The sequence below is a fragment of the Sardina pilchardus genome, chromosome 1, assembly GCF_963854185.1.
Source record: "Sardina pilchardus chromosome 1, fSarPil1.1, whole genome shotgun sequence".
In the NCBI taxonomy this organism is placed as follows: Eukaryota; Metazoa; Chordata; class Actinopteri; order Clupeiformes; family Clupeidae; genus Sardina; species Sardina pilchardus.
The window spans coordinates 40,129,112-40,151,328 of NC_084994.1; the positions used below are offsets into that span (position 1 = coordinate 40,129,112).

At 41.4% G+C, this 22,217-nt stretch overlaps 7 protein-coding genes across 8 annotated transcripts; 3 read left to right on the plus strand and 4 right to left on the minus strand.

The window, feature by feature from the left end:
- Positions 1-1,877: 1,877 nt before the first annotated feature.
- Positions 1,878-7,188, minus strand: LOC134090858 (B-cell receptor CD22-like). 2 transcript variants are annotated; one of them, XR_009940138.1, is made up of 12 exons: positions 7,079-7,188; positions 6,392-6,457; positions 5,973-6,269; positions 5,635-5,847; positions 5,095-5,439; positions 4,767-5,024; positions 3,834-4,100; positions 3,317-3,401; positions 3,166-3,220; positions 2,593-2,828; positions 2,086-2,191; positions 1,878-2,009 (listed from the first exon to the last, which is right to left on the minus strand). XR_009940138.1 is itself a non-coding variant. In XM_062544286.1 (11 exons), exons 2-11 carry the CDS (start codon positions 6,444-6,446, stop codon positions 2,146-2,148), a joined length of 1,857 nt encoding a protein of 618 aa, XP_062400270.1. In that variant the 5' UTR covers positions 6,447-6,457; positions 7,079-7,188; the 3' UTR covers positions 1,878-2,145. The 2 variants fall into 2 exon arrangements, 1 of the variants encoding a protein (XP_062400270.1); XM_062544286.1 differs by having other exon boundaries at positions 1,878-2,191.
- A 4,054-nt stretch (positions 7,189-11,242) lies between these two features.
- On the plus strand, positions 11,243-11,864 carry LOC134075529 (histone H1-like). Its single transcript, XM_062530862.1, has one exon. The coding sequence runs from the start codon at positions 11,244-11,246 to the stop codon at positions 11,862-11,864; it is 621 nt and encodes a 206-aa protein (XP_062386846.1). The 5' UTR covers position 11,243.
- A 617-nt stretch (positions 11,865-12,481) lies between these two features.
- Positions 12,482-12,879, plus strand: LOC134091784 (histone H2A). The gene has a single exon (XM_062544445.1). It carries the CDS (start codon positions 12,496-12,498, stop codon positions 12,871-12,873), a length of 378 nt encoding a protein of 125 aa, XP_062400429.1. The 5' UTR covers positions 12,482-12,495; the 3' UTR covers positions 12,874-12,879.
- A 742-nt stretch (positions 12,880-13,621) lies between these two features.
- LOC134091668 (histone H3) lies at positions 13,622-14,038 on the plus strand. The gene has a single exon (XM_062544346.1). The coding sequence runs from the start codon at positions 13,627-13,629 to the stop codon at positions 14,035-14,037; it is 411 nt and encodes a 136-aa protein (XP_062400330.1). The 5' UTR covers positions 13,622-13,626; the 3' UTR covers position 14,038.
- Positions 14,039-14,505: 467 nt separating this feature from the next.
- On the minus strand, positions 14,506-15,032 carry LOC134091857 (histone H2B-like). The gene has a single exon (XM_062544556.1). It carries the CDS (start codon positions 15,024-15,026, stop codon positions 14,652-14,654), a length of 375 nt encoding a protein of 124 aa, XP_062400540.1. The 5' UTR covers positions 15,027-15,032; the 3' UTR covers positions 14,506-14,651.
- Positions 15,033-15,922: 890 nt separating this feature from the next.
- On the minus strand, positions 15,923-16,285 carry LOC134091956 (histone H4). The gene has a single exon (XM_062544716.1). The coding sequence runs from the start codon at positions 16,262-16,264 to the stop codon at positions 15,953-15,955; it is 312 nt and encodes a 103-aa protein (XP_062400700.1). The 5' UTR covers positions 16,265-16,285; the 3' UTR covers positions 15,923-15,952.
- Positions 16,286-17,038: 753 nt separating this feature from the next.
- Positions 17,039-21,782, minus strand: LOC134091305 (GTP cyclohydrolase 1-like). The gene is made up of 6 exons (XM_062544322.1): positions 21,476-21,782; positions 20,659-20,768; positions 20,306-20,361; positions 18,946-18,977; positions 18,756-18,840; positions 17,039-18,287 (listed from the first exon to the last, which is right to left on the minus strand). Exons 1-6 carry the CDS (start codon positions 21,780-21,782, stop codon positions 18,158-18,160), a joined length of 720 nt encoding a protein of 239 aa, XP_062400306.1. The 3' UTR covers positions 17,039-18,157.
- Between the last annotated feature and the right edge of the window lie 435 nt (positions 21,783-22,217).

Sequence of the window (22,217 nt, forward strand, 5' to 3'; positions counted from 1 at the left end):
GAAACAGCACTAGTCAAAGTGGTCAACGACATACGCCTCAACACAGACACTGGTAAAGCATCGGTCCTTGTGTTGTTGGACCTCAGTGCAGCGTTTGACACAGTTGATCACTACATTTTACTTAAGCGACTAGAAAACTGGGTTGGCTTCTCGGGTGCTGTTCTCAAGTGGCTAGCATCCTATCTTCAAGACAGGAGTTTTTATGTTTCAGTGGGAAATTGTACCTCAGCACCCACATCCCTACCATGTGGAGTCCCCCAAGGCTCAATTCTGGGTCCACTTCTTTTTAACCTTTACATGCTCCCACTCGGACAACTTTTAAAAAATAATAATATCGCCTACCACAGTTATGCTGATGACACGCAAATCTACTTAGCCTTGTCGCCTAATGACTATGCACCTCTTGACACTTTATGTACCTGCATTGAGCAAATTAATCACTGGATGTCATACAACTTCCTCCAAATAAACAAAGACAAAACAGAAATAATAATATTTGGTAAAAAAGAGGAAAGGTATAAGATTGCCACCATCCTAGAAAATAAGAAAATGAATACAAAGGATATGGTTAGGAATCTAGGTGTCCTGATAGACAGTGATTTAAATTTTAACAGCCACATGAAAGCAATTACCAAGTCTGCATTTTACCATCTTAAAAATATTGCCAGGCTTAGGGGTTTTATGTCCAAAGATGACCTTGAAAAATTAGTTCATGTTTTTATCTCTAGTAGGGTTGATTACTGCAATGGGCTGTTCACGGGTCTCCCAAAAAAGACCCTCAAACAGCTCCAAATGATACAAAATGCAGCAGCAAGAATACTTACAAAAACAAAACGAGTTACTCAACGAGTACTAAACATGGTGAAGCAGCACTCAGCTACTATGCTGCTCACCTCTGGAACCAACTTCCTGAAAGCATCCAGAAAGCCCCAACACTCTGTTGTTTTAAAGCAAGACTTAAGACCAAACTTTTTTCAGATGCCTTCTGTTAACTCACAATGGCTTTTAATGGCTTTTATTTACTTTTATTTATTCTTATTTCTATTTTTACATTTTATTTTACGTTCTTATGCTTTTATTTACTTTTATTTATTCTTATTTCTATTTTTACATTTTATTTTATGTTCTTATGCTTTTTACTATTTTTATGTTTTATTTTATTTTATCTATCCTTTTTTTTAAACTATTTTACTTATTTTATATTTTATTTGAATTGTTTTACACCTGGTTTTATGGTTAATTTTAATGACCATTATATTGACTGAGTGATTATATATTTGTGTATATCTGTGTGAAGCACTTTGAATTGCACTTGGTATGAAGTGCTATATAAATAAACTGCCTTGCCTTGCCTTGCCTATAAAGAGGAATCTAAAATCATCTTTTGGAAATGGATCTTAATGCCTTAAAAAAGGGGAAATATCCAACCTTTATGGACATCCATTTTCATTGTGAATGAATACTGTATCATTTTAGCATCATGTAGCATTTTTTTTATTAGTAGTATTATTCTTTAATGGCAGTTATTTCATGGATCCAGGACACTACACACCCTGTTAAAGTCCCCTTTGCCTTTGGAATTAAAATGGCCCCACATCATCACATACCCTTCACCATACCTAGAGATTGACGTGGTTTTATTTCAGTTAGCTGGTTTCATTCTCATTGAGCTCAATGCAAATCAAACCAACAAATAGGCTAACTGAAATAAAACCTTCATGTGTTCCAATACTTATGGAGGGGACTGTATGTGGTTATGACATGAATAATAACTTTAACATAAATTAACATGGAAACAAGAATACATAAATAAAACATTTATTGATTTTCTATATTTAGAAAAAATGCAAACTTAAATACACACTACATATGACATTTGAAGCAAATATGAATAGATATGATATCATAGACAAAATGTAGTTCTATGAAGCTAGATAGCAGTGACCAATTGTTTAACCAAACACAGGAAGTGATGGTAAATAATTGAACAGCAAGTAAAATAGAACAACATTGTCTGCATGGGCTGAGATGACCAGAGGGTATTTCTATTGTCTGCATGGGCTGAGATGACCAGAGGGTAATTCTATTGTCTGCATGGGCTGAGATGACCAGAGGGTATTTCTGGTCAGCTGATTCCCAGGCCGGTCAGGACGTGTGGACTGAACTGTAGATCACACTGTCATCCGCAGCTCTGCAATCACACAACAGCACACACATTATGAGAAGTGACACTGGATTGTGATGGAAAACAGAAACAGCAACATCCTCTGCTGACTGTGAGAGGTGAGAGCACTGCACATTAAGAATCAGTGCAGCTGGTGAACAGGGTGTACTGACATTTGGACTGCCAAGTCTCACACATTGGATTTGCATGAGAGCGTGTGGAGCCAATCAAGAGTCTCACAATCAATGCATGACAGTTGGCAGCCCTGTGACTTAGGTGCTGGATTAAGGACACTGGTAGGGAAGCTTTAGATGTTTCTGATAAACAATGCACCAAATGTTCAAAGCTAACCTTCAGTATTTAACATAGTAGTCTGTGTTCGCATGTAAGAGGCCACAATATTTGTTGTAATGAGAAGAAATGCCCACCTGGTGGCAGCATTCCCTCTTTGAAACTGGACTGAAGCGTAGGCAATGTCATCATCCTGTGAAGAGGTTTGAGGCTTCTGGACAGCGGAGTATAGAGGCACTTCCTGTCTTTTGGAGCGATTGATCTGAAGGCTGGCGTAGTGAACATCATCTTGATGATGTGTGGTCACTCTCTGTGTGGGGTCAGAGGTCGTGGCTCTTACTGTAACGGTGCTGTACACGAGATCTGAGTCCCTCTGATCAGGAAAGAGAAGGCATAATACTATGAGTGATACAGGAAGTGAAAGTGCAATGTACAACCCAGGGTTACTTAAACTTGGATGTTTTCATATAAGATACAGGATTTGTTGCACAACAGACAACAACAGTAAAAGGCTTTGAGTGGTTTCTATATCAAATGTTAAAAATTCTCAACAACTATTTAAATCTACAAATGTTAGCATGGAAATATGTATTAACTTATCTATTTAAACATTTATCATATTTATTTTTCCTGTGGATTACGCTTACAATATACAACATTCTTTTACACAACAGAAAACAGTAAAAGGCTTTGAGTGCCAAGCTCCTAACCTGTGTGTTTACATTTTTGGTCCTTCTGTCTGCAGTCATTTTAGCTTTCTTCTTGCTGTTTTGTGCAATCACATGCATTAGTAATATACAGGAGCAGATACTGTACATGCCATGCCTATTATTGCAAAAATACTTCAGAAGGGAAAAAAACCTCAAGTGCAGAATTCCGAGCATCAGCAAGACAGCAAGAATGATTAACATGGTGATTATAGCTGGCAGGATCATGGCAACAACCTCTGAGAAATTAAGAAAGAGAAAAACAAAATGTAATAACCAGTAAACAAAATCACCTCTGATGTCAGAGATACTTTGTACGTATAACAGAAAATGCTCCTCAGTTTTTTAATGGTGAATCACCACGTAATGTTTCGGGGCCCTAGTCCTTCATCAGTCATGACATAACTTATGCTTTTCTGTCCCAGCACCCAGCACCCAGTTTTTATCGTTTTTTGGACGTGCGTGCGGTAGCCTACTCTTTTGCAGTGATACTTTGTATAGCATGGTCTGGGACCTACAGTACCATCGTTACTGCTTCTCCAGCACACTCAGGTGTCTCACCATCACAGTCTTAACAACCACAGATGAATCTACTTTTAGAGTTCACCATCACAGTCTTAACAACCAGAGATGAATCTACTTTTAGAGCTTACATAAAACACCTCACTGACCTTTGGGAGGAACTGCAGCATCAGTAGAGTTCTGAGAGCCAAGTTCATTGTGTGCCTCACAGTAGTAAAGTCCACTGGTATCAGAGGTCACATTGAAGCTGATGCTCTCCCCTGTGCCCCTAACAACAGATCCAGCTCCACTCTTCATGTACCAGGTGTAGGTGTGCACTGGTGGGTTGGCATCACTGCTGCAGGTCAGAGTCACTGAAGTTCCCTCCTTTATTCCATCAGAGGGACTGATGGAAACTGAGACGTCTGTTGGCTTGTCTGTTAACACATGTGCATATAGTTTATTTTTGTGTGCAGTTTACAGTTTTAACAAAAGACATGAGAAATAATGTTCAGGTCTATTTGGTCTGAAAGCTCTGTTTGGTGACAGCAACATTTAACATTATCCATCCATCCGTCACATCTTAAAGAGGAATGCAGGATTGGCGATTTCATCTCTGGTTTCGGTTTCGTTGATCGTTTTCGCTCGTTTTATGCTTGCATTTTCTCTGCAGAGCTTCCCCGACAGCTTTAGCGTGTATATTTATACATGTATAGGCTATATTTAAATATATAAATTGCAAGTGTGGTTCTTCGTCTCAGACTTCCAGATGTAAACAAAGAGCGATCGTCTCCTGCAGAAAGTTGCATAGGGTCTCTTTAAAGCTGTTTTACTCAGAAACAAATTTTCCATTACACTTTACTTGATGGTATCTACATAAGAGACATGACCCTGTCATGAATGTGTCATAAACATTATAAACAAGTCATAAATGTTAATGATATAACGCTTCTGTCATTGTCATTCAGTTCTTTTCATGACAAGTTAGGGTTAGGGTTCATGACAGTGTCATGTCACTGTAACGTAGAAACCTTCAACCGAATTTTCTTCAGGACATTAACATCACATGGAAGTTATAAAGAAGTGCAGATCTGTTTACTTACGTCTCACGCTGAGAAAGACAGCAGTTGAGGAGAGACTCTCATGCCCCTTAACAGCACAGGAGTAACTGCCTGTATCCTCACTGCTGACTGGGTTCAGATGCAGCTTGTTGTCTCTGGTTGTGTGTTTATAGGTCACAGGCTGTCCATTCTTGTACCACATGAAGATGGGGTTGCTACTTAGAGTACAGCTAGTATTACAGGTGAAGGTCACTTCCTGTCCTTCTTCCACTGTTTCATGAGATATGAACACCTGTAGAGCTGAAAGATACAATATGTTAAGAGATAAGAAAATGAACTAACATAGACAAAAAGGGGGTAAAATATTTACCTGTTACAGATATATTGACTCCAGGTAATCCAGAGTAGATTTCTCCCTCTTTGGTTGTAATCCTGAAGGCATATTCTCCAGAGTGACTGACACTGAGGTCCTTCATTTTCAAGGTACAGATACTTTTTTTGTTTCCAAGATATTCCACATGATTTGTATACTTGTCATTCAAAATCAGGTCTTCTGGGTGATTGTTAGACTCTTTTGTATTAAACCAAAATGTGTTGTCGATACTTTGATGTTCTGGATTTAAGTAAGTGCAGGGAATGTCCACTGATGAGCCCATTAATACACAGGTATTCTCAAAGGAGTAGGTCACACCCCAGCACAGTTTATCTGGAACACCTGCAATCATGCATCCAACAAGAGAAGCCACATTAATCAGAGCTACAGTATGTATAATGCACATGTGTGTTAGGGCTTCCTCCTAGTTATCTGAAATATGTAAATGAAGAAGTTACCAGATGGAATAAACCACTAAACAAATATGGAACAAAGCAGAAATAAGCATTTATTTTTTTGTAAATGAATTACACTTACACTTTGCAGGGGGACGTAGACGTTCATAACCTTTCACAGCACAGGAGTAACTGGCCTGGGTATCTCCTGGGACTAGTATGGAGGCTGTGGTTTTGCCTTGTAGAGTCTGTCCATTCTTGTACCAGATGTACTGAGAGCCCAAACTGCAGGAGGTGCTGCAGGTCACTTTAATCTGATTCTGATTCCCTGCATCAACTTCCTTTACCTCCAAATCTGATTGTAGTGAGACAGAAGTTGAGATGTAATGACACACCAATATAGAAAAAAAGTAGTTAGTCATAGCTAGGTCTACTGATAAAAATGACATAATGGTTTTGAATGATTGTGCTGTGTAGTACCAGTAACAGTCACTGTAATCCCAGGTTTTGTTGTTATCCAGTTACTAAGGAATGTGTAAAACCGAAAGTGGTAAACACCAGACTGATCATTTGTAAGTTTGTCTAGTTTCAGGCTGCAGTCAGGATATTTAGAGTTGCTGTGTTGTCTGACTCTCCCACTCCTCTCTTCATACCACTCTCCTCCGACATAGTGCCCAATCCAGGAGTAGTCATATTTGCAGGGCAGGACCACCGATGCCCCTTTAAGACCACAGACTCTTCTAGTGGAGTACGTCACACTCCCTCCACCCTGCACGGCTGAAAGTCGATGACAACAAAACATTTATTAAATCCTAGTGCCAGGAAACCTATGATTTTGAATGTTTGGAAAATTAAGATCTTATATGAAAAATCTTAGAGGAATTGAGTTTGATCTTTACCTGGCAGGTTTAGGTGAACAAATGCCACCAACATGCATATGCCTTTAAAATCCATTTGTACTTTTCCTGCATTGATGAATGAAACACACATTTTGTGCTCAACTGACGTTGAAATGCAAAGCTCTTAGTTAGCCTAAATGATTGAATGCTAGTCTTAGTAATTAAACTTTTCCAGTTCACAGATTGATTTTTTTATTTGACCCTTACAAACCCCCCCTGTACTTTCAAGTGTCATAACGGCTGCTTTTTGAGTGTCGAGAATGTTTTTTTTTTTTTAGTTTGTTGGAGTTCAGAGCTGCATTGTACTGCATTATACTTTAGAAAACTGCACTATGCATATTGAACTAAACCTGTGGCTGATTGTGATTATTCTACTCAGTTTAACTGATAAGTGATTATGACATGAAGACATGTTTCATGACATCAACAGGAAGCAGAAACTGTACAGAAAAGCCTAAACAAGCAAGCTAACAGACTGAATTAAAAAACAAAACAAATATTGAAACAAGGTTAAAAAGAATATACTTTCAAAACAAAGGAAAGAAAGAAAGGCATCTGAAAGATAAATATTCCACTACCTTCTCATCATGCTAACACAGAGATTACAAGCAAAACAACTTAACCTTAAACGTTAAAAGGTAAGAATACATTTGAAATAAATCCTTTTAAATTCAAATTTCCCCCTACCCTCTCATGAAGAGATGTCTGCCAATGTCTGACTAACGGCACTTTTGATGAGTGACTGAACATGTGAATGTGGGAACGATAAACAGACACTTCTGATAAACTGATAAACACTTCTCTTTCTGCACTGTGGGTTTTTACAGAATGGCGATGGTCTTGCTGACATACGGCCATTCCTTTACCACAAACTATTTCCTCTAACCAGCGTGGCCTATTCTTGTGACACTTTCTCCAATTTATAACTGTTGTCTTTCACCAGCTGGTGCAGGAGACCAAGCAACCAAAGCAACAGAAAACAAACTAAAAAGTAGCATTGCAGTGAGGTAGGTTACATAGACTACATTCATATGATTTTGATGTCCTGAATGCATACCCAGATATTTCCACATATCTAATTATACCATAATGTTCTTGTTTCTCTTCAACCAAAGAAGTGTGTGTGTGTGTGTGTGTGTGGGGGGGGGGGGGGGGTTCTGCATTGCAGGCAAACTTCCTCATTTCATGTTTTTAACCACTGAGATCCTTTGCTCTACAAATATGTTACTAGTGCTAAACAGAAGTGGTGGACTGGTAGTCTGGACGGTCTGGAAAAATGAAGATGGGACTTGCCCACCATTACCAATTTCCTTAGGCCAGTGTCCTCAGTTTTTGTGACTATTAAACTTGTTGTTTTCTTTGTTTTCTCCTATTTAGTGACACCCATTCATACCACATGGGCCCTAATTTGAAACACAGGCAAATATGTTATGTCTTATGGACTGATTCCAGTCATTTCACCCCTGACTCTCTTCTCTGTTCCTCTAAACAACACAAAAGATTTATGAAAATTCATTAAAATGGTGGATATTGTGTTTTGGAAAATAACTCTTCAAATAGGCGACCGTCTTGTCTCTATTCAACCAGAGGATTTTTCTCCTCTTTCAAATTAGTCAGTCACACTTCACACTATGAAAGTGGCCTAAACTCTCAGACGATGCAGCAACTGCATATGGAACTTCTGCCTTTTGTTCTTGTTTTTAAAGATAGAGCCATTGTGAGTTACGAAAGATGCAATACTATGAAGAAATGAGTTGCTGAGAAAAAAGTGACCTCTCTTCTTCAACCGCCCACACTCCTGTGCTTCTAGAGACAAATATCTTATGCAAAGTACGCACAGTACAGCATTCAGCATATTAGGACATGGAAATGATAAATATAAACAGAAGAGAGACCAGCATACCTTTCACTTTAAAATATGTATTTACAATCTACATGTAGCAGAAAGAAAGAAACTAGAAGACTCACATAAATGAATGCTATTTGTTTAAATGCTATTAAGCTGTTATAGCTGCAAAGGGTGGACCAATTCATAAGCCCTATGGATTAAAAATAGGATGTGACTGAAGTTCAAATGGGAGTCAAGGCAGAAGACCCAATACGTTTGGCAATATAGTGTATGTTCCCATAGGCTACATTACACTGCATAATAATATGGCTGTGAAAAATAAGACCTCTCCTTTTCCCCTTCGACAAACTTTTGAATGCCTGCCTGGTGCAACACGGACATTGCACCACACACATGCACGTTTAATGTTTATTGTATGTGTCTGTATGTAGTCTTTATTAAGCTGTTGATTTTAACTGTGATTGGCCACCAAGGGACACCCAGGAGCAACAGGGGCAAGGGAAAAACTCCCTAGTCCAGGAGGAAACCTTGGGCAGATCCACGGCTCAAGGGGCCAACCCAACTGCCTGGGGTCGGGCTAGTAGCCTAGAGGGAGTCTGTAAGTGTGTGTGTGTGAGGCAGGGGAATCCTAAGGGCAGGCATGTGAGATGTCTTGGGTGGAGTGGTGGTGAAGGGACAGTTAAAGGGGGGGGGGTATGTGTGTGGCTTAATAGGATGTTGGTAAGAGGCAGTGGTGTGTGTGTGTTGGGGTGGGGGGGGGGGAGGTCGGCTAGTGTGCTGTGTACGAGGGCCGAGGGGCAGTGCCATGATGCAGTGGTTTGGTGGGCTGTATGTTGTCCGTAAGTAGTGTGGCTTTCTATGATGCAGTGAAGTGGGGGAGTTAGGTTAAGGTGGGGTAGGAGGGCAGTCGGGTGAGTGTGTGTGTGTGTGTGTGTGTGTGTGTGTGTGTGTGTGTGTGTGTGTGTGTGGTGTGTTGTGGAGTGCATGAAGAAATGTGGTATATATATGAAGTAAATCGCTGTGAGGCAAGGGTTTTGTAAGGTCCACAGTTGCAAGGTCGCCTTTGCAGGACAGGGAAGAGTCTAGTTCCTGTTACCTAGTTTAATGGCAAGTGACGTGTTTGTTTTGAGTATTGAAGATCTCTGGATTTCATGTTTGGACTCCGATGGTGCTTCCTGGATCTGCCTGTTTTTGGACAAATAAATGATATATTTAGATGGAACTGTTGTCTCCTGCCACTTCCTCCCTCCATACAACTCTAGTTCAGTGTTGCACCTCTCACAACATGGGGTGGCCGCCTCGGTCCCTCACAGGCTTAACACATAATTGGACTTCAGATTAAAAGAACAGCCTCAGCCGCTTTGTTGAAAAAACAAACAAACATCTTCTTCTATTCACCGTTGTGAATTCTTAATTAAGCAGCCTTCGGAAATGGCCACACAACTTTCGTTCCCCCATCACTTGGTCGTGTGGTTGTTTGACCTACAAGATGTAGGCCTATCCTGTGTGGCGCATGTTTGTCAACTGTGTTTCGCTGTCATCAAAAAGCTCCTCTGAGTAAAGTATAAATTTGCAAAAACCACGTTGTCACTGGGTTTACCTGTTACTGAGACTCATCTCTTGGTCTGTGCCACGTTTTTGTTGATGCATTTCACGGTTCTGCTATCATTTTGTGCATGGTTTCCTCACAAAGACAAAATTGACTGCGACCTTTCCACATAGACGTCAAAAGTTCCAAGTTCGTTGCAAACGGGATAAGGGGCAACCATAAGAACCCATATATTCACTTCAAAGTCTAGGCTGTGCTCTTAACAACAGACATCATCTTGTTGATAAACGTCGTATCACTATTCATATTTGTAACAAAACGTGCTGGGAGAAAACACAAGTGATCTCTTCGCCACAGAAAAGCCGGGCGAGCCCTGTCTATTGAGTCTAAATGGTTCTCATGCGTATTTTAAATACAGCCCACCAGCTCATTCGGTTATCCATTCGCTCCGATCTCTTAAGGCTGCACGTGAACGTAATTGAGACAATAAGGCAGTAATTGCTTCAGACTCCAGTTCAGCCTTAATGAGTGTAAAAAATTGCCAATCAAATTCAAGGCAGGACATTGTACTAGATATAGTACAACTGGTTAACAAGCTGCTGAAATCAGGGACAGAGGTGACACTGGTATGGGTACCAGCTCATATAGGAGTTGCAGGCAATGAATCAGCAGATAAATGTGCAAAGAAGGCTGCTAGAAAATCCATAATTGATATAGAGGTGGAGTATAGCAAAGCAGACCTTAAAAGTATGGTTAAAAACAAAATGAAAGAAAAATGGCAAGCGTTATGGGACAGTGGGAAGACTGGAAGACAATTTTATAACATCCAGAGCAATGTGGGAAAGAGCAGAGACACGAACAGGAGCAAGCAGGAGGAGGATGTGTTCTCAAGAATGAGGTATGGGCACACAAGATTAAATAGTTCTTTGTTTTTAATGAAAAAGCATGCTGATGGCAAGTGTGAAGTCTGTGGGAGTCCAGAGTCCATAGAGCATGTGTTTCTTCATTGTCCTAAATATCAGGAAGAGAGACAAAGACTAAATTCACAAATGCAAGAAAACCAGCTGAGTCTAGACATGAAGAGCATATTGCAAGGAAGCTCAGGTGAAATATGTTTTAATTATGTACTTGGCTTCCTGAGGAACACAGGATTGCTCCATAGAATTTAATTTAGTTATGTATTATTATTATTATTATTATTATTTATCATCACCATAATTATGGTGACATTTTGATTTTGTTTTGATTATTTATTGATTTATTTTGTTTATCTACTTGTTTGGGGGTTTTGTTTATCTTGGTTTATTGGTTTGTTTTGGTTTATTTGTTTGTTTAAAAGAAAGAGTAGACTCAAGTACCACACCCCAGTCCAGTTGGTGGCGGTAATGCACCATTAACGTTAGTTGCCAACCGCCATAAAAACCGAAAGAAGAAGAAGAAGAAGAATTGAGACAATGGCAGAAGCTGCTCCAGCCCCCGCTGCGGCCCCAGCAAAGGCCCCCAAGAAGAAGGCACCCCGACCCAAGAGAACCGGACCAAGTGTGGGCGAGCTCGTCGTCAAAGCGATCTCTGGCTCTAAGGAGAGGAAGGGAGTTTCTCTGGCTGCGTTGAAGAAGGCTTTGGCGGCTGGTGGATACGACGTGGAAAAAAACAACGCTCGTGTCAAGGTGGCCATCAAGACCTTGGTCACAAAGGGAACTCTGATCCAGACTAAGGGAACTGGTGCCTCCGGATCCTTCAAGCTGAACAAGGCGGCGGAAAAGAAACCCGTAAAGAAGGCAGCTCCTAAAGCCAAGAAACCAGCAGCAAAGAAACCTGCAGCGGCCAAGAAGCCCAAGAAGGCAGTTGCCAAGAAACCAGCGGCCGCGAAGAAGTCTCCCAAGAAAACAGCTAAGAAGCCCGCCACGCCGAAGAAGGCAACGAAGAGCCCCAAGAAAGCAAAGAAGCCCGCTGCACCCAAGAAGGCAGCGAAGAGCCCCAAGAAAGTCAAGGCAACGAAACCTAAGGCGGCCAAGCCTAAAGCTGCAAAGCCCAAAGCCACCAAGCCCAAAAAGGCAGCACCCAAGAAGAAGTAAATGTTGTACTCTTCTCCCCGACTAACAAAAAGGCTCTTTTAAGAGCCACCCAAATATCTGACAGCGTTTATTCCTCTAGTGTCTGCTATGCCTGATTTCGCATATTCTCCAAACTCATGGGCAATGACCTGATAATGAAATTGAAAGAAATGTAATAGAATTCCACTGAGTGAAGTATTGCGTCATCATACAGCATACTCCCTTCAACATTAATTATTTCAAAATATCCAACAGATAATGTGCCTTGTTCTATTCTATCAGTTTGCTTCCAAGCATGACGCAAAGTATATAGTGCAACACGCAACCATTTCAGTTCACTGTTGTAATAGTGTTCAGAAAGCCACTATCCGGAAATGTTGACATCATTTAATTATGTTTATTGGGCTACTTTCCTAATATACAGGCCTACCGCATGTTAAATGTAAAGATTAGAGGGAGGTGTGAGCACATTGTGCTCCAAGCGCCAAATAGAACTGAATTGACGTAAGCAGCGAACTACACGTTGATTGGCTCTCAGCATTCTTTTCTCAGCCACTGAGGCACTGAGTAGCCCCGAGCTGGCCTTATATAGCATGACTTGACACCGTTAATCGAAACATTTGAAGACGAACTTTCAACAGTAGCTGCAATTATGAGCGGAAGAGGCAAAACCGGTGGCAAGGCCAGAGCAAAGGCTAAGACTAGGTCATCCAGGGCTGGACTTCAGTTCCCCGTGGGCCGCGTGCATAGGCTGCTGCGTAAAGGCAACTATGCCCAGCGTGTGGGTGCTGGTGCGCCGGTCTACTTGGCTGCCGTGCTCGAGTACCTGACTGCTGAGATTCTGGAGTTGGCCGGCAACGCAGCCCGTGACAACAAGAAGACCCGTATCATTCCCCGTCATCTGCAGCTGGCTGTGCGTAACGACGAAGAGTTGAACAAACTGCTCGGCGGAGTGACCATCGCTCAGGGTGGTGTGTTGCCTAACATCCAGGCTGTGCTCCTGCCCAAGAAGACCGAAAAGTCCAAGTAAATTCGCTCCCTCTGATCTATGAAAAAAGGCTCTTTTAAGAGCCACCCAAATAACTTAAAGTACATTCCAAGTTGCTTTTGGCACAATCTCTACTGTTACAAAGTACTTTTGTGTAGTAATGTAATACAATCAACAGTACTCCAAAAGTAATTGGCCTTCCTAGCCACTAAATTCCTAGTCCAGTTGACTAATAAAGGAAGGACAATAAACGACCATAATCTAAAATATTTTGGCAATGCGGAGAAAAACTAAATTGGTTAGTGGGCTTAAGGGTGAATACAATAAATGACATCAAATTAATTAAAAAACAATTTCAAACCACACACACACACAAACATTTATCACCCACAGTCGCACACACATACACAATCATAAAAGGAGGTAGTGAGCGATGATAAACACAAGTCAATAGGCCTATTATGCATATTACGGATAGTCTGGCTTTTCCTAAACACTGGTATTTGAATGTCTAAATTGAGAAAATACAGGCTACTTTATCATGACAGGCTACATGCTGTAGCTTGAAATCTGTGAAAGAAAGTACATTTCTTTTTATGTCGGTTTTGTGAATGTGAATAAAGCAATAATAGAGGCGTGTGGGCTGCGCTTTGTATTTTGAATTTTAGGCGCCATGAGGAGGGAACTGGAAGACCAAAAACCTGACGTAAACAGGGGGCGGGGGCTGTGGTCATAGACTTTATATACCCGCGTTCCACCTATCAGTTCCTACTCTTCTAACCCGAAGAACTAGTCATGGCAAGAACCAAGCAGACAGCCCGCAAATCTACCGGAGGTAAGGCTCCGAGGAAACAGCTCGCCACCAAGGCTGCGCGCAAAAGCGCACCGGCTACCGGTGGAGTGAAGAAGCCTCACCGTTACAGGCCAGGTACCGTCGCTCTGAGAGAGATCCGTCGTTATCAGAAGTCCACCGAGCTGCTGATCCGCAAGCTGCCCTTCCAGCGTCTGGTCAGAGAAATCGCTCAGGATTTCAAGACTGATCTGCGCTTCCAGAGCTCTGCAGTCATGGCTCTTCAGGAGGCCAGCGAGGCTTACCTCGTCGGTCTGTTTGAGGACACCAACCTTTGCGCCATCCACGCCAAGAGAGTCACCATTATGCCCAAGGACATCCAGTTGGCTCGTCGTATCCGCGGGGAGCGCGCTTAAATTAATTTAAGTTTGTACCCTATAACTCAAAGGCTCTTTTAAGAGCCAACCACACATTCAAAAAAGCTATACTTTCCAAACTGCTTGCAGAACCGCCACACATTTACAGATGAGTGGTCCTTTGAACTTACATCATTTACCGGTTTGAGTAAGGTTACCTTTTAACAATGATTTATGATGTTGATTTGGGCAATCAATTATGGTATTTTGAATTCAGTTGGTCAGACTATACAGTATGGGGAATAGCGATATAAACCAGCAATTCAAGCAACGACCTACTTTATAGATCAAATACAAGTCACCAGAACAGCCTCCTGCTTCATCGCTTTTGCCCGCCTTTTTCAACGTCAGGTTTTCCAGTCAGTTTAAGGTTTCTGACGTTGTATCCTGGATAAACAGATGATTAAGTTGTGACCGTGTAGTAGATTTAATACTCAAAAATGGTCCCACATAGGCTACTACTCAGCAGAGACATTAGGTCCTCAAATAAAACTTAGACAAAGTTGTACAAACGTTTACACAGTAAGGCGTGATCACATTGGTATTACTTTTCAAAAGAAAATGTGGGTGGCTCTTAAAAGAGCCTTTGAGATAAGAACTTTTCGAACTCGGATCTACTTGGAGCTGGTATACTTGGTCACAGCCTTGGTTCCCTCGGAAACAGCATGCTTGGCCAGCTCACCGGGCAGAAGCAGACGCACTGCGGTCTGGATCTCCCTGGAAGAGATGGTGGAGCGCTTGTTGTAGTGAGCCAAACGGGAAGCCTCTCCAGCAATGCGCTCAAAGATGTCATTCACGAAGGAATTCATAATGCCCATCGCCTTGGAAGAGATACCGGTATCAGGGTGGACCTGTTTCAGGACTTTGTACACGTAAATTGCATAGCTCTCCTTCCTGGACTTTCTGCGTTTCTTGCCTCCTTTTCCTGCCGTCTTTGTCACGGCTTTCTTAGAGCCCTTCTTTGGGGCAGGCTTTGCTGGGTCTGGCATGATGTGGCTTCGGCTGTTAGTAACAGAGAAACTAACTCGAACATAGAAGTTACCTGTTATATATCCCAGGTTCTATGCAAATGACAGACTGTGATAATCATACACCCACGATCACAATGGTCTGTTATGTCCCCCCGAAACCAAATACCCAGACATGGTTGGTCATTTTTAAAGGGGGCCGTCAGTGAGAGAAGGTCAGCACCACCCACAAATCATGAGTTTACTCCACCTGTTGTTCTTTTCCCGCATTTTTCTTCTGAATGTAAATGAATAGTGAATAGTTCTACATTTGGCCTTCTAATTCATGATTACAGTTTTACTCAGACACTTTAATGTACTTCTCGAATCATTATTAACGTTTGAGCAACATTACTCCTGTAATAATGGTTCTTTACTGAACTGTTTGTACTGCGCTGCAATTTGTTGACAGGCATTTTTACAATTCTAAAACCTTACAGCACTGCGCAAAAAGATAGGATAGATAAATGAAACACACGAAATGTCCCTTAAATTAACTCCAAGTATACATTCATGTACATGTATACACTGTCTGTGAGGCTAAAATAATGTAGGCCTATAAACTTGACAGATAACAGAAATAGTTATGGCGACACTTCAGCGTGTAATGACTCAAACGATGAAAGGCATAATTGTTTCATGGGTTGGACTACTCGCCCTGTTTTTTTTTTTTAAGAACTCTAATTTGAGGTGCTCACAGTATTTTTTATGAGAAGAACGCAGCCTGCTCGTTATAAGTGTCTCATTGGATCGCAATGCCCTGATCCTGCAAGTTGACAGTGTAATGTGTAATAAAAGTAGCGTATGTAATTCATATTCCCCTACAGACAGGAATATTATCTTTTATATGGATTTGGGTGGCTCTTAAAAGAGCCTTTGGGTGTAAGTTGAGGAAAGAAAGTTGATCTTTAACCGCCGAAACCGTACAGAGTACGGCCCTGGCGTTTCAGGGCGTAAACGACGTCCATGGCGGTCACGGTCTTTCTCTTGGCGTGCTCGGTGTAGGTGACGGCATCACGAATCACGTTCTCCAGGAAAACCTTCAACACACCACGGGTCTCCTCGTAGATGAGACCAGAGATACGCTTTACACCACCACGGCGAGCCAGACGCCTGATTGCAGGCTTGGTGATTCCCTGGATGTTATCACGAAGAACTTTGCGGTGACGCTTTGCGCCTCCTTTTCCAAGACCCTTTCCACCTTTGCCTCTTCCGGACATGTTTGCGAGTAGTGTTCAAGTGAGACTTGTACGAATAAACTGTAACTGCTCGCAACTCGTACTTGTACAAACAGAGAGGACGTTGGTGAAAACTACTAAGCACTGCCCCTTCACGGCCCCTCCTCTTTCTGAACAGAGATTGCGCGGGCATTAAAGGGATATTCCGCCATTTTTGAAAATACGCTCATTTGCCACCTCCCCTCCCCCATGTGCTCCTGTGTCCACTGTGTGCATTACTCCCTGGACCTATACTGGCGACAAAAATATCAGTGTCTGGATGTTTTGACGATGTTCCCTCTAGATGAAGCAAAAATTAGGCTTACACTGTTTTGACAGATGTTTCCTGTAAGTACCATTAGAAGTGCTCTGTAAATATCCAAGTAGCTCAATCACTTCATTGCGTGTTGACATTATCATTTATATTTTATATTTTATTTTATTTTAAACTAAATATTTACATTCAGTTTACAGTTCATCCATTTCATTTGTGTCATGAGGTCTCATAGCATGAACTCTTGTGTGGTGTCACTTATGGCTGTGCTCTTGTCTATCACATGCTGTTAATTTTAGTACATCTCTTGAGTAAAGGCTTATTTTGATATCAGTTTGTTGTCATTTTTAAAACTTCACAGTGGTATAATCAAAATAAATCTGGATGAGGTCTTTTTTTAAAAAAAAAATCTTTTTTACACACAATACATGGACACAAAACAGAGCATTTACTTATTTATTGACATGTTTCAATACAAAGCACAAAACTGTAAATTACAGCAAATTACAGTCAGATAATACACATAATGGCTTATTGAGTACAACAGATTTAACTTTAAGGCAGGACGTACATCCTTTCATCAAAAGATTAAAAATGTGTAAGCTATGAGTATTGGTCAAGTATGGTTGGAGTCGGCTATATCTTGCCTTGCAGCTGAATCCATAGTGTTGGATTCAGCTGCAAGGATTCACAGTGTTGGAACTAGTTGCATATAGATGAATACTTCAAATATAAATATTGAAAAGATACAAAACACACTCAGATGTTTTAGGACATAACACCAGTTTCTGTAGTATGGAATTTTCACAAGGTTCAGACTGACACAGTTTACTACAAAACAAAAAAAATGCTTGTGTTGTAATACAAATGTACATTGTAAAATCTAGGTAGATTATACATGTGTGCAAATAATCAGAAGGCACTATTTATGTGGATTACACCCACATGAACTGATAATGATGAATTAACATTTTCTGCAGGTTCACACACACTAGCATGTCTTAGTGTGCTTTACATGTTTCACAAAATGGAGTACCAGCAATTAAAAAATAAAATAAAATAACCCATACACTGGAAAAGACTACACATCTAAAGGACTACATTTTATTGACTGTTGGAAACTACGTAAAGTACTAATTAAACCCAAACAACAACATTACAGAGCACAGCGGCTGACGAGGCTTTTAGGCTTTGTGTGTGAAATCCTGGCTGCTGGCATGTACACATTTGGCTTGGCTGATCTCTTTGCACATGAATACTACAGGTTTTAAATATGTGCAATGCTAACGTTACTGAGCAACCCCTAAGTTCTCAAGACTCTTAGCACCAAGATAGAGTAGAGGGTGGGGAGGGTGTTTGCTAACGGACTTAAGACCACTGTGTCGAAAAGCGCTTTACATAATCTAATCATGTAAGTGTAGAGGGAATTTCTCCAAATGTTTTGTTACCATTAAAATAGAAAAGAAATTGAAAAACAATGGGAAATCCTAGCTATTAAGGTTCACCTAGTTTTACATTTTTTTTTCAATCTTAGTGACCGTCATAGTGTCAATATGGGCATGTGCGAGTGAGTGTGTGTATGTGTGGTCTTATGTGTGTTTGTCATGTTTATGTCATCAGATTTAGGCGCTCTTCGTTAAGGTCAAGAACTCCTTACGCGTCTTGGGGTCTTCTCGGAACGACCCCAGCATGGAGCTGGTCACTGTGCGGCTATTCATCTTCTGCACGCCCCTCATCATCATGCACATGTGCCTGAAACAGAGGGCCAACAACACACACTTAAACCCCACGCTCAGGCACTGGAGCAACACAAGTACACATACTGTAGGGAGAAGTGCACAAATGAAAGAAAGAAGCGAAGGACAGCACTCTTCAGATTTTCCTTTGTTTATTCGCCTACGTAGGCGTAATAACTTTAAACGTAAGATATATTGTCTATCTTATTTACTAAGCAACATTTTTTAAACCTACCGACCAAAATATTAAGACACTACCTTTCCAAAGGAAAATCTGAAGAGTGCTGTCCTTGTCTTCTTTCTTTCATTTAATGTTTTACGTGGGATTCAGCACCCAGTGAAAAGACTTGGATTTATTAGAAGGCGAGAGTGTGAGCGCGTCTCCCCCACTTCACGAGAAGTGCACAAATACAGTGCAGCCAACAGTCATGTCTGTATCTACTTGCGACAACAATCAAGCCCAAATGTCTGGACCAGCACTCACGCGGCCTCGATGACCACCGCCACACCGGCTGGTTGCAGGGCCTCAGAGATTGCCATGGCGATCTGTTTGGTCAGGCGCTCCTGAACTGTGGAGGAGAGATCACATCATCATCCAATGGCCATGACCATACCTAATCATGGTGTGGAGACACTTTCATCCTTTTCAAAGACAGCGATATCACTTGACTCACCTTGAAGTCTTCGGCTGTAGATCTCGACAATCCTGTGCAGAGAAGGTTACAGAATTAAATAGGGAACCTCGAGGAGTCGATGGGGGCACAGTAGCCAGCCTAATCATTAATCCCTCAATCGACAGACTGGCCCTTGATCTGAACTACCCTCTTAGCGCTATTAATGTACTGTATCTGATCCGTCAATGATTCACAAAACTGTTTTAACTGGCTTGTTGAGCAAGAATCACACCTGACCTTTGACCCAATCGAACAGACAAAAGGAGGTCATTTTCTTTTTTTAATCTGAATATGCTGGAGGCAGATCTGAAGCAAGAGTAAGTCAGTACAGGAACATAACTTCCCATTTTTTAAAAAGATCCGGGATCCTGAACTTTGAGCTTTGAGAATGAGTGAACAAATAATCAAGATGGCAAGATCATAATATAGCAGGGAGTTGTGCAGGTAAAAGGATGTCATGTGAAACTAGAAGAAAGTCTGAGGGGCACCATGCTAAACAAAAATGCATACATCTCAGATGCGTTACACATCTGCACTGACCACCCTCTTATGTGCCACTGGTAATGGCCGGGTTTCCCAGAATCGTGAAGAAGCTCTCAAGTGCTAAGAACTTCTTAAGAGCGTTCTTAGAACATTCTAAGAACGCTCCTAAGAAGTTCTTAGCACTTAAGAGCTTCTTAACGAATCTGGGGAACCAGGCCAATGCCAGTATAGGCCACTTGCGTGTGCTCAGGTCTCTGGACTGTAAAGCTGAGTCTTGAGCTCATACTGAGTCAGCAACAGAGAGCGTCTTCACTCAATGGCCCTCACAGTCAGCCCACAGGGCACCGTCAGCACTGATTGATTGATTGAAACCTTTATTTTCATTCTCGGAAAGTACATTGAGGTCCTCTTTTACGACGCAGCCGAGATATACAAATAAAATAAATTATATAAAAAAAAAACTAACCACATAGTTCAACCAATTCATAAAATACACACACATACATAAAATAACAAACAAACACGGTTGGCTAGCCCGGAGCTCGGCACCAGGGGACAGGACACTGGACCAGGCTTTGGTCTCTGAGCCTCAAGTCAAAGGACTGTGACAACAGAAGAACGCAGTGGCTTGGAAATAACACGCTGTCTCGTCGTAACCCCTCCCCGCGTGAGAGCAAAACGATACGCCAGTGGCAGCAGAAAAAAGGAAATGAGAAAGAGTAATCACAAACACACACACACACACACACACACACACACACACACACACACACACACACACACACACACACACACACACACACACACACACACACACACACATTCCCAGAGTGTATGTACAGAGAGAGACAATTATGAGAGAGATATGCCAACTCACCTCGCAAGCTTGCTCAGTCCGACCACCTTCTTGTTTGGCAGATATCCAATGTGTACCTGGAGGTCAGAGGGACGATCAACGTTCAGTTTCAGAGTCAGTGACTTTGATTGGCCACTGTAACCCACAGAGAGAACCCATTCACCCTGTTTGCCCTTTCTCCTACTACAAAGCCTTTATTTGTACATGCCATGGCTTGTGCACTTGTCCTACAGTGTTTTCAAAAATGGAAGTAACTGACTTTCATAGAGCTTATGAGCTTCCATTAATACAAAAATTATGACGTCAAATGCATCTAATTTACTAATGTACCTGGAGTGATTTAAAAATGTCTGGCTCGACAGAGCACAGCTCACCTTTCCGAAGAAGGGCACCAAGTGATGCTCACAAAGGGAAAACATGTCAATGTCCTTAACAATCACCATCTCTTCGTGGTCCTCATCGAAGATGGCGTCGTTCAGAATATCTGTGTAAATATAAGAGTAATGCCGCCTTTTAAAAACAATTGTATAACGAAGCCAAACTAATGCAAAATTGCACTGTGCTACAGCTGGATATTCTAACAAGTAATACTGAAAATTACTTTGTGTGCCATTTCAGTCCTTTTTCATGGAAACCAAAGATCTAACCAAGGATAGCGTGATATACCCTACAACTCCAAGTAAGGAGGGAGGGAGACAGATAAGAGTGATGAAGAATGATGTAGAAAGCACCAAACAAAGAACATAACACCATTGTCTCCATTACCACGGCTCTTACAAATGAGCTAAAATAAGCTGGAGAACAAAGCCGTGATTTCAGAGCCGTTGCATACACATTGGAGATAATTACAACATACTTGAAGTTGGCATGATAACACATAATATGTAACCCTTTGCGCGCAAAGCAAGGTAGTTTACGCCAGGTAGTAGAATTCTGGAATGACTAAAAATATTTTACTCCTCAAAGATGTTTATAATTGTACAGCAAATATCTAGCCCCAGAGGTCAGATCTGAAGTGCCTCCATGTCTGAAACTTGAACACTTGAGCACCCATTTTTTTGTTTTGTTTTGTTTTGTTTTTAAGAGCACTAGTACTTCTACTCAAGTCACTTTTTTGATAGAACACTTGTACTTCTACTTCTACTAAGTCTGGATCTCTAGTACACTGTACAACACTGTCAGTGATCTTACCATAGATGGTTTCGTGGTATCCCTTGGTGAAGAACTGCATGGCTTTGGCGGCACGCAGTGGAGTGCGTAAAAGACCCTGACGGTCGGTATTCTCCCCTAGACCCCGGAGGATAGTGGTGTAAGCTGCTTCTAAAATGGGCAATCTAGATTCATCTTCCGCCTCTTTTCGAGATGTCTCGTTGAAGTGCTGGACAGCCGCTTTCGTGGTCTCAATGGACAACTCTGCGAAACCGGTCCTGCAGGTTAACTCTGACACTATGTTGCCGTTACACGTAGCGCTCACGTCCGTAACTTTCTGGTATTCCATTTTTTTTTTTTTTTTTTTTTTTTTTTAATCAAGAGCAGCTAAAATATGTTTTGGTTAAAAAGTATAATGCTCAAAGCAGGAACTCTTCTTCAACAAATACTTTAAAATAGTCTAAATATTCAAGTTTTGTTTTAAATATTATGTTGCTTTCCAGTCAAGGCGTCTAGCTGTTCGGCAAGCTATTCGTTCCCGGCTGACAGATTTACTTCAGTGGTAACCGGGGAGGCTGTATTTAAAGGGTTTGCATACTGTAGCGAAACGTGTCACGGTACCCACGTCAAATCCACGCTGGTGGTATGACTACGCAATCAGATAAACGTCCCATCACGTGGGACAGCCTAGTTGGATGGAGAATGCGATGCTAATTCAGGTGTTACACAGATTCCTCACAGTTTCAAGCTTTAAAATGATCAGAAAACGTTTTAACCTCAACAC

What these genes read in the sequence shown, in the direction of transcription:
- LOC134090858 (XM_062544286.1), bottom strand. Translation starts at nt 6,446, where the DNA reads ATGGATTTTAAAGGCATATGCATGTTGGTGGCATTTGTTCACCTAAAC. An exon ending in TGCTGCAGTTCCTCCCAAAG is followed by an intron (nt 3,402 to 3,833) that starts GTCAGTGAGGTG and finishes TTAATTTCTCAG; the next exon opens with AGGTTGTTGCCATGATCCTG. An exon ending in CCAAAAATGTAAACACACAG is followed by an intron (nt 2,829 to 3,165) that starts GTTAGGAGCTTG and finishes TTTCCTGATCAG; the next exon opens with AGGGACTCAGATCTCGTGTA.
- LOC134075529 (XM_062530862.1), top strand. Translation starts at nt 11,244, where the DNA reads ATGGCAGAAGCTGCTCCAGCCCCCGCTGCGGCCCCAGCAAAGGCCCCC.
- LOC134091784 (XM_062544445.1), top strand. Translation starts at nt 12,496, where the DNA reads ATGAGCGGAAGAGGCAAAACCGGTGGCAAGGCCAGAGCAAAGGCTAAG.
- LOC134091668 (XM_062544346.1), top strand. Translation starts at nt 13,627, where the DNA reads ATGGCAAGAACCAAGCAGACAGCCCGCAAATCTACCGGAGGTAAGGCT.
- LOC134091857 (XM_062544556.1), bottom strand. Translation starts at nt 15,026, where the DNA reads ATGCCAGACCCAGCAAAGCCTGCCCCAAAGAAGGGCTCTAAGAAAGCC.
- LOC134091956 (XM_062544716.1), bottom strand. Translation starts at nt 16,264, where the DNA reads ATGTCCGGAAGAGGCAAAGGTGGAAAGGGTCTTGGAAAAGGAGGCGCA.
- LOC134091305 (XM_062544322.1), bottom strand. Translation starts at nt 21,782, where the DNA reads ATGGAATACCAGAAAGTTACGGACGTGAGCGCTACGTGTAACGGCAAC. An exon ending in TGGTGCCCTTCTTCGGAAAG is followed by an intron (nt 20,362 to 20,658) that starts GTGAGCTGTGCT and finishes TCTGACCTCCAG; the next exon opens with GTACACATTGGATATCTGCC. An exon ending in GGACTGAGCAAGCTTGCGAG is followed by an intron (nt 18,978 to 20,305) that starts GTGAGTTGGCAT and finishes TTCTCTGCACAG; the next exon opens with GATTGTCGAGATCTACAGCC.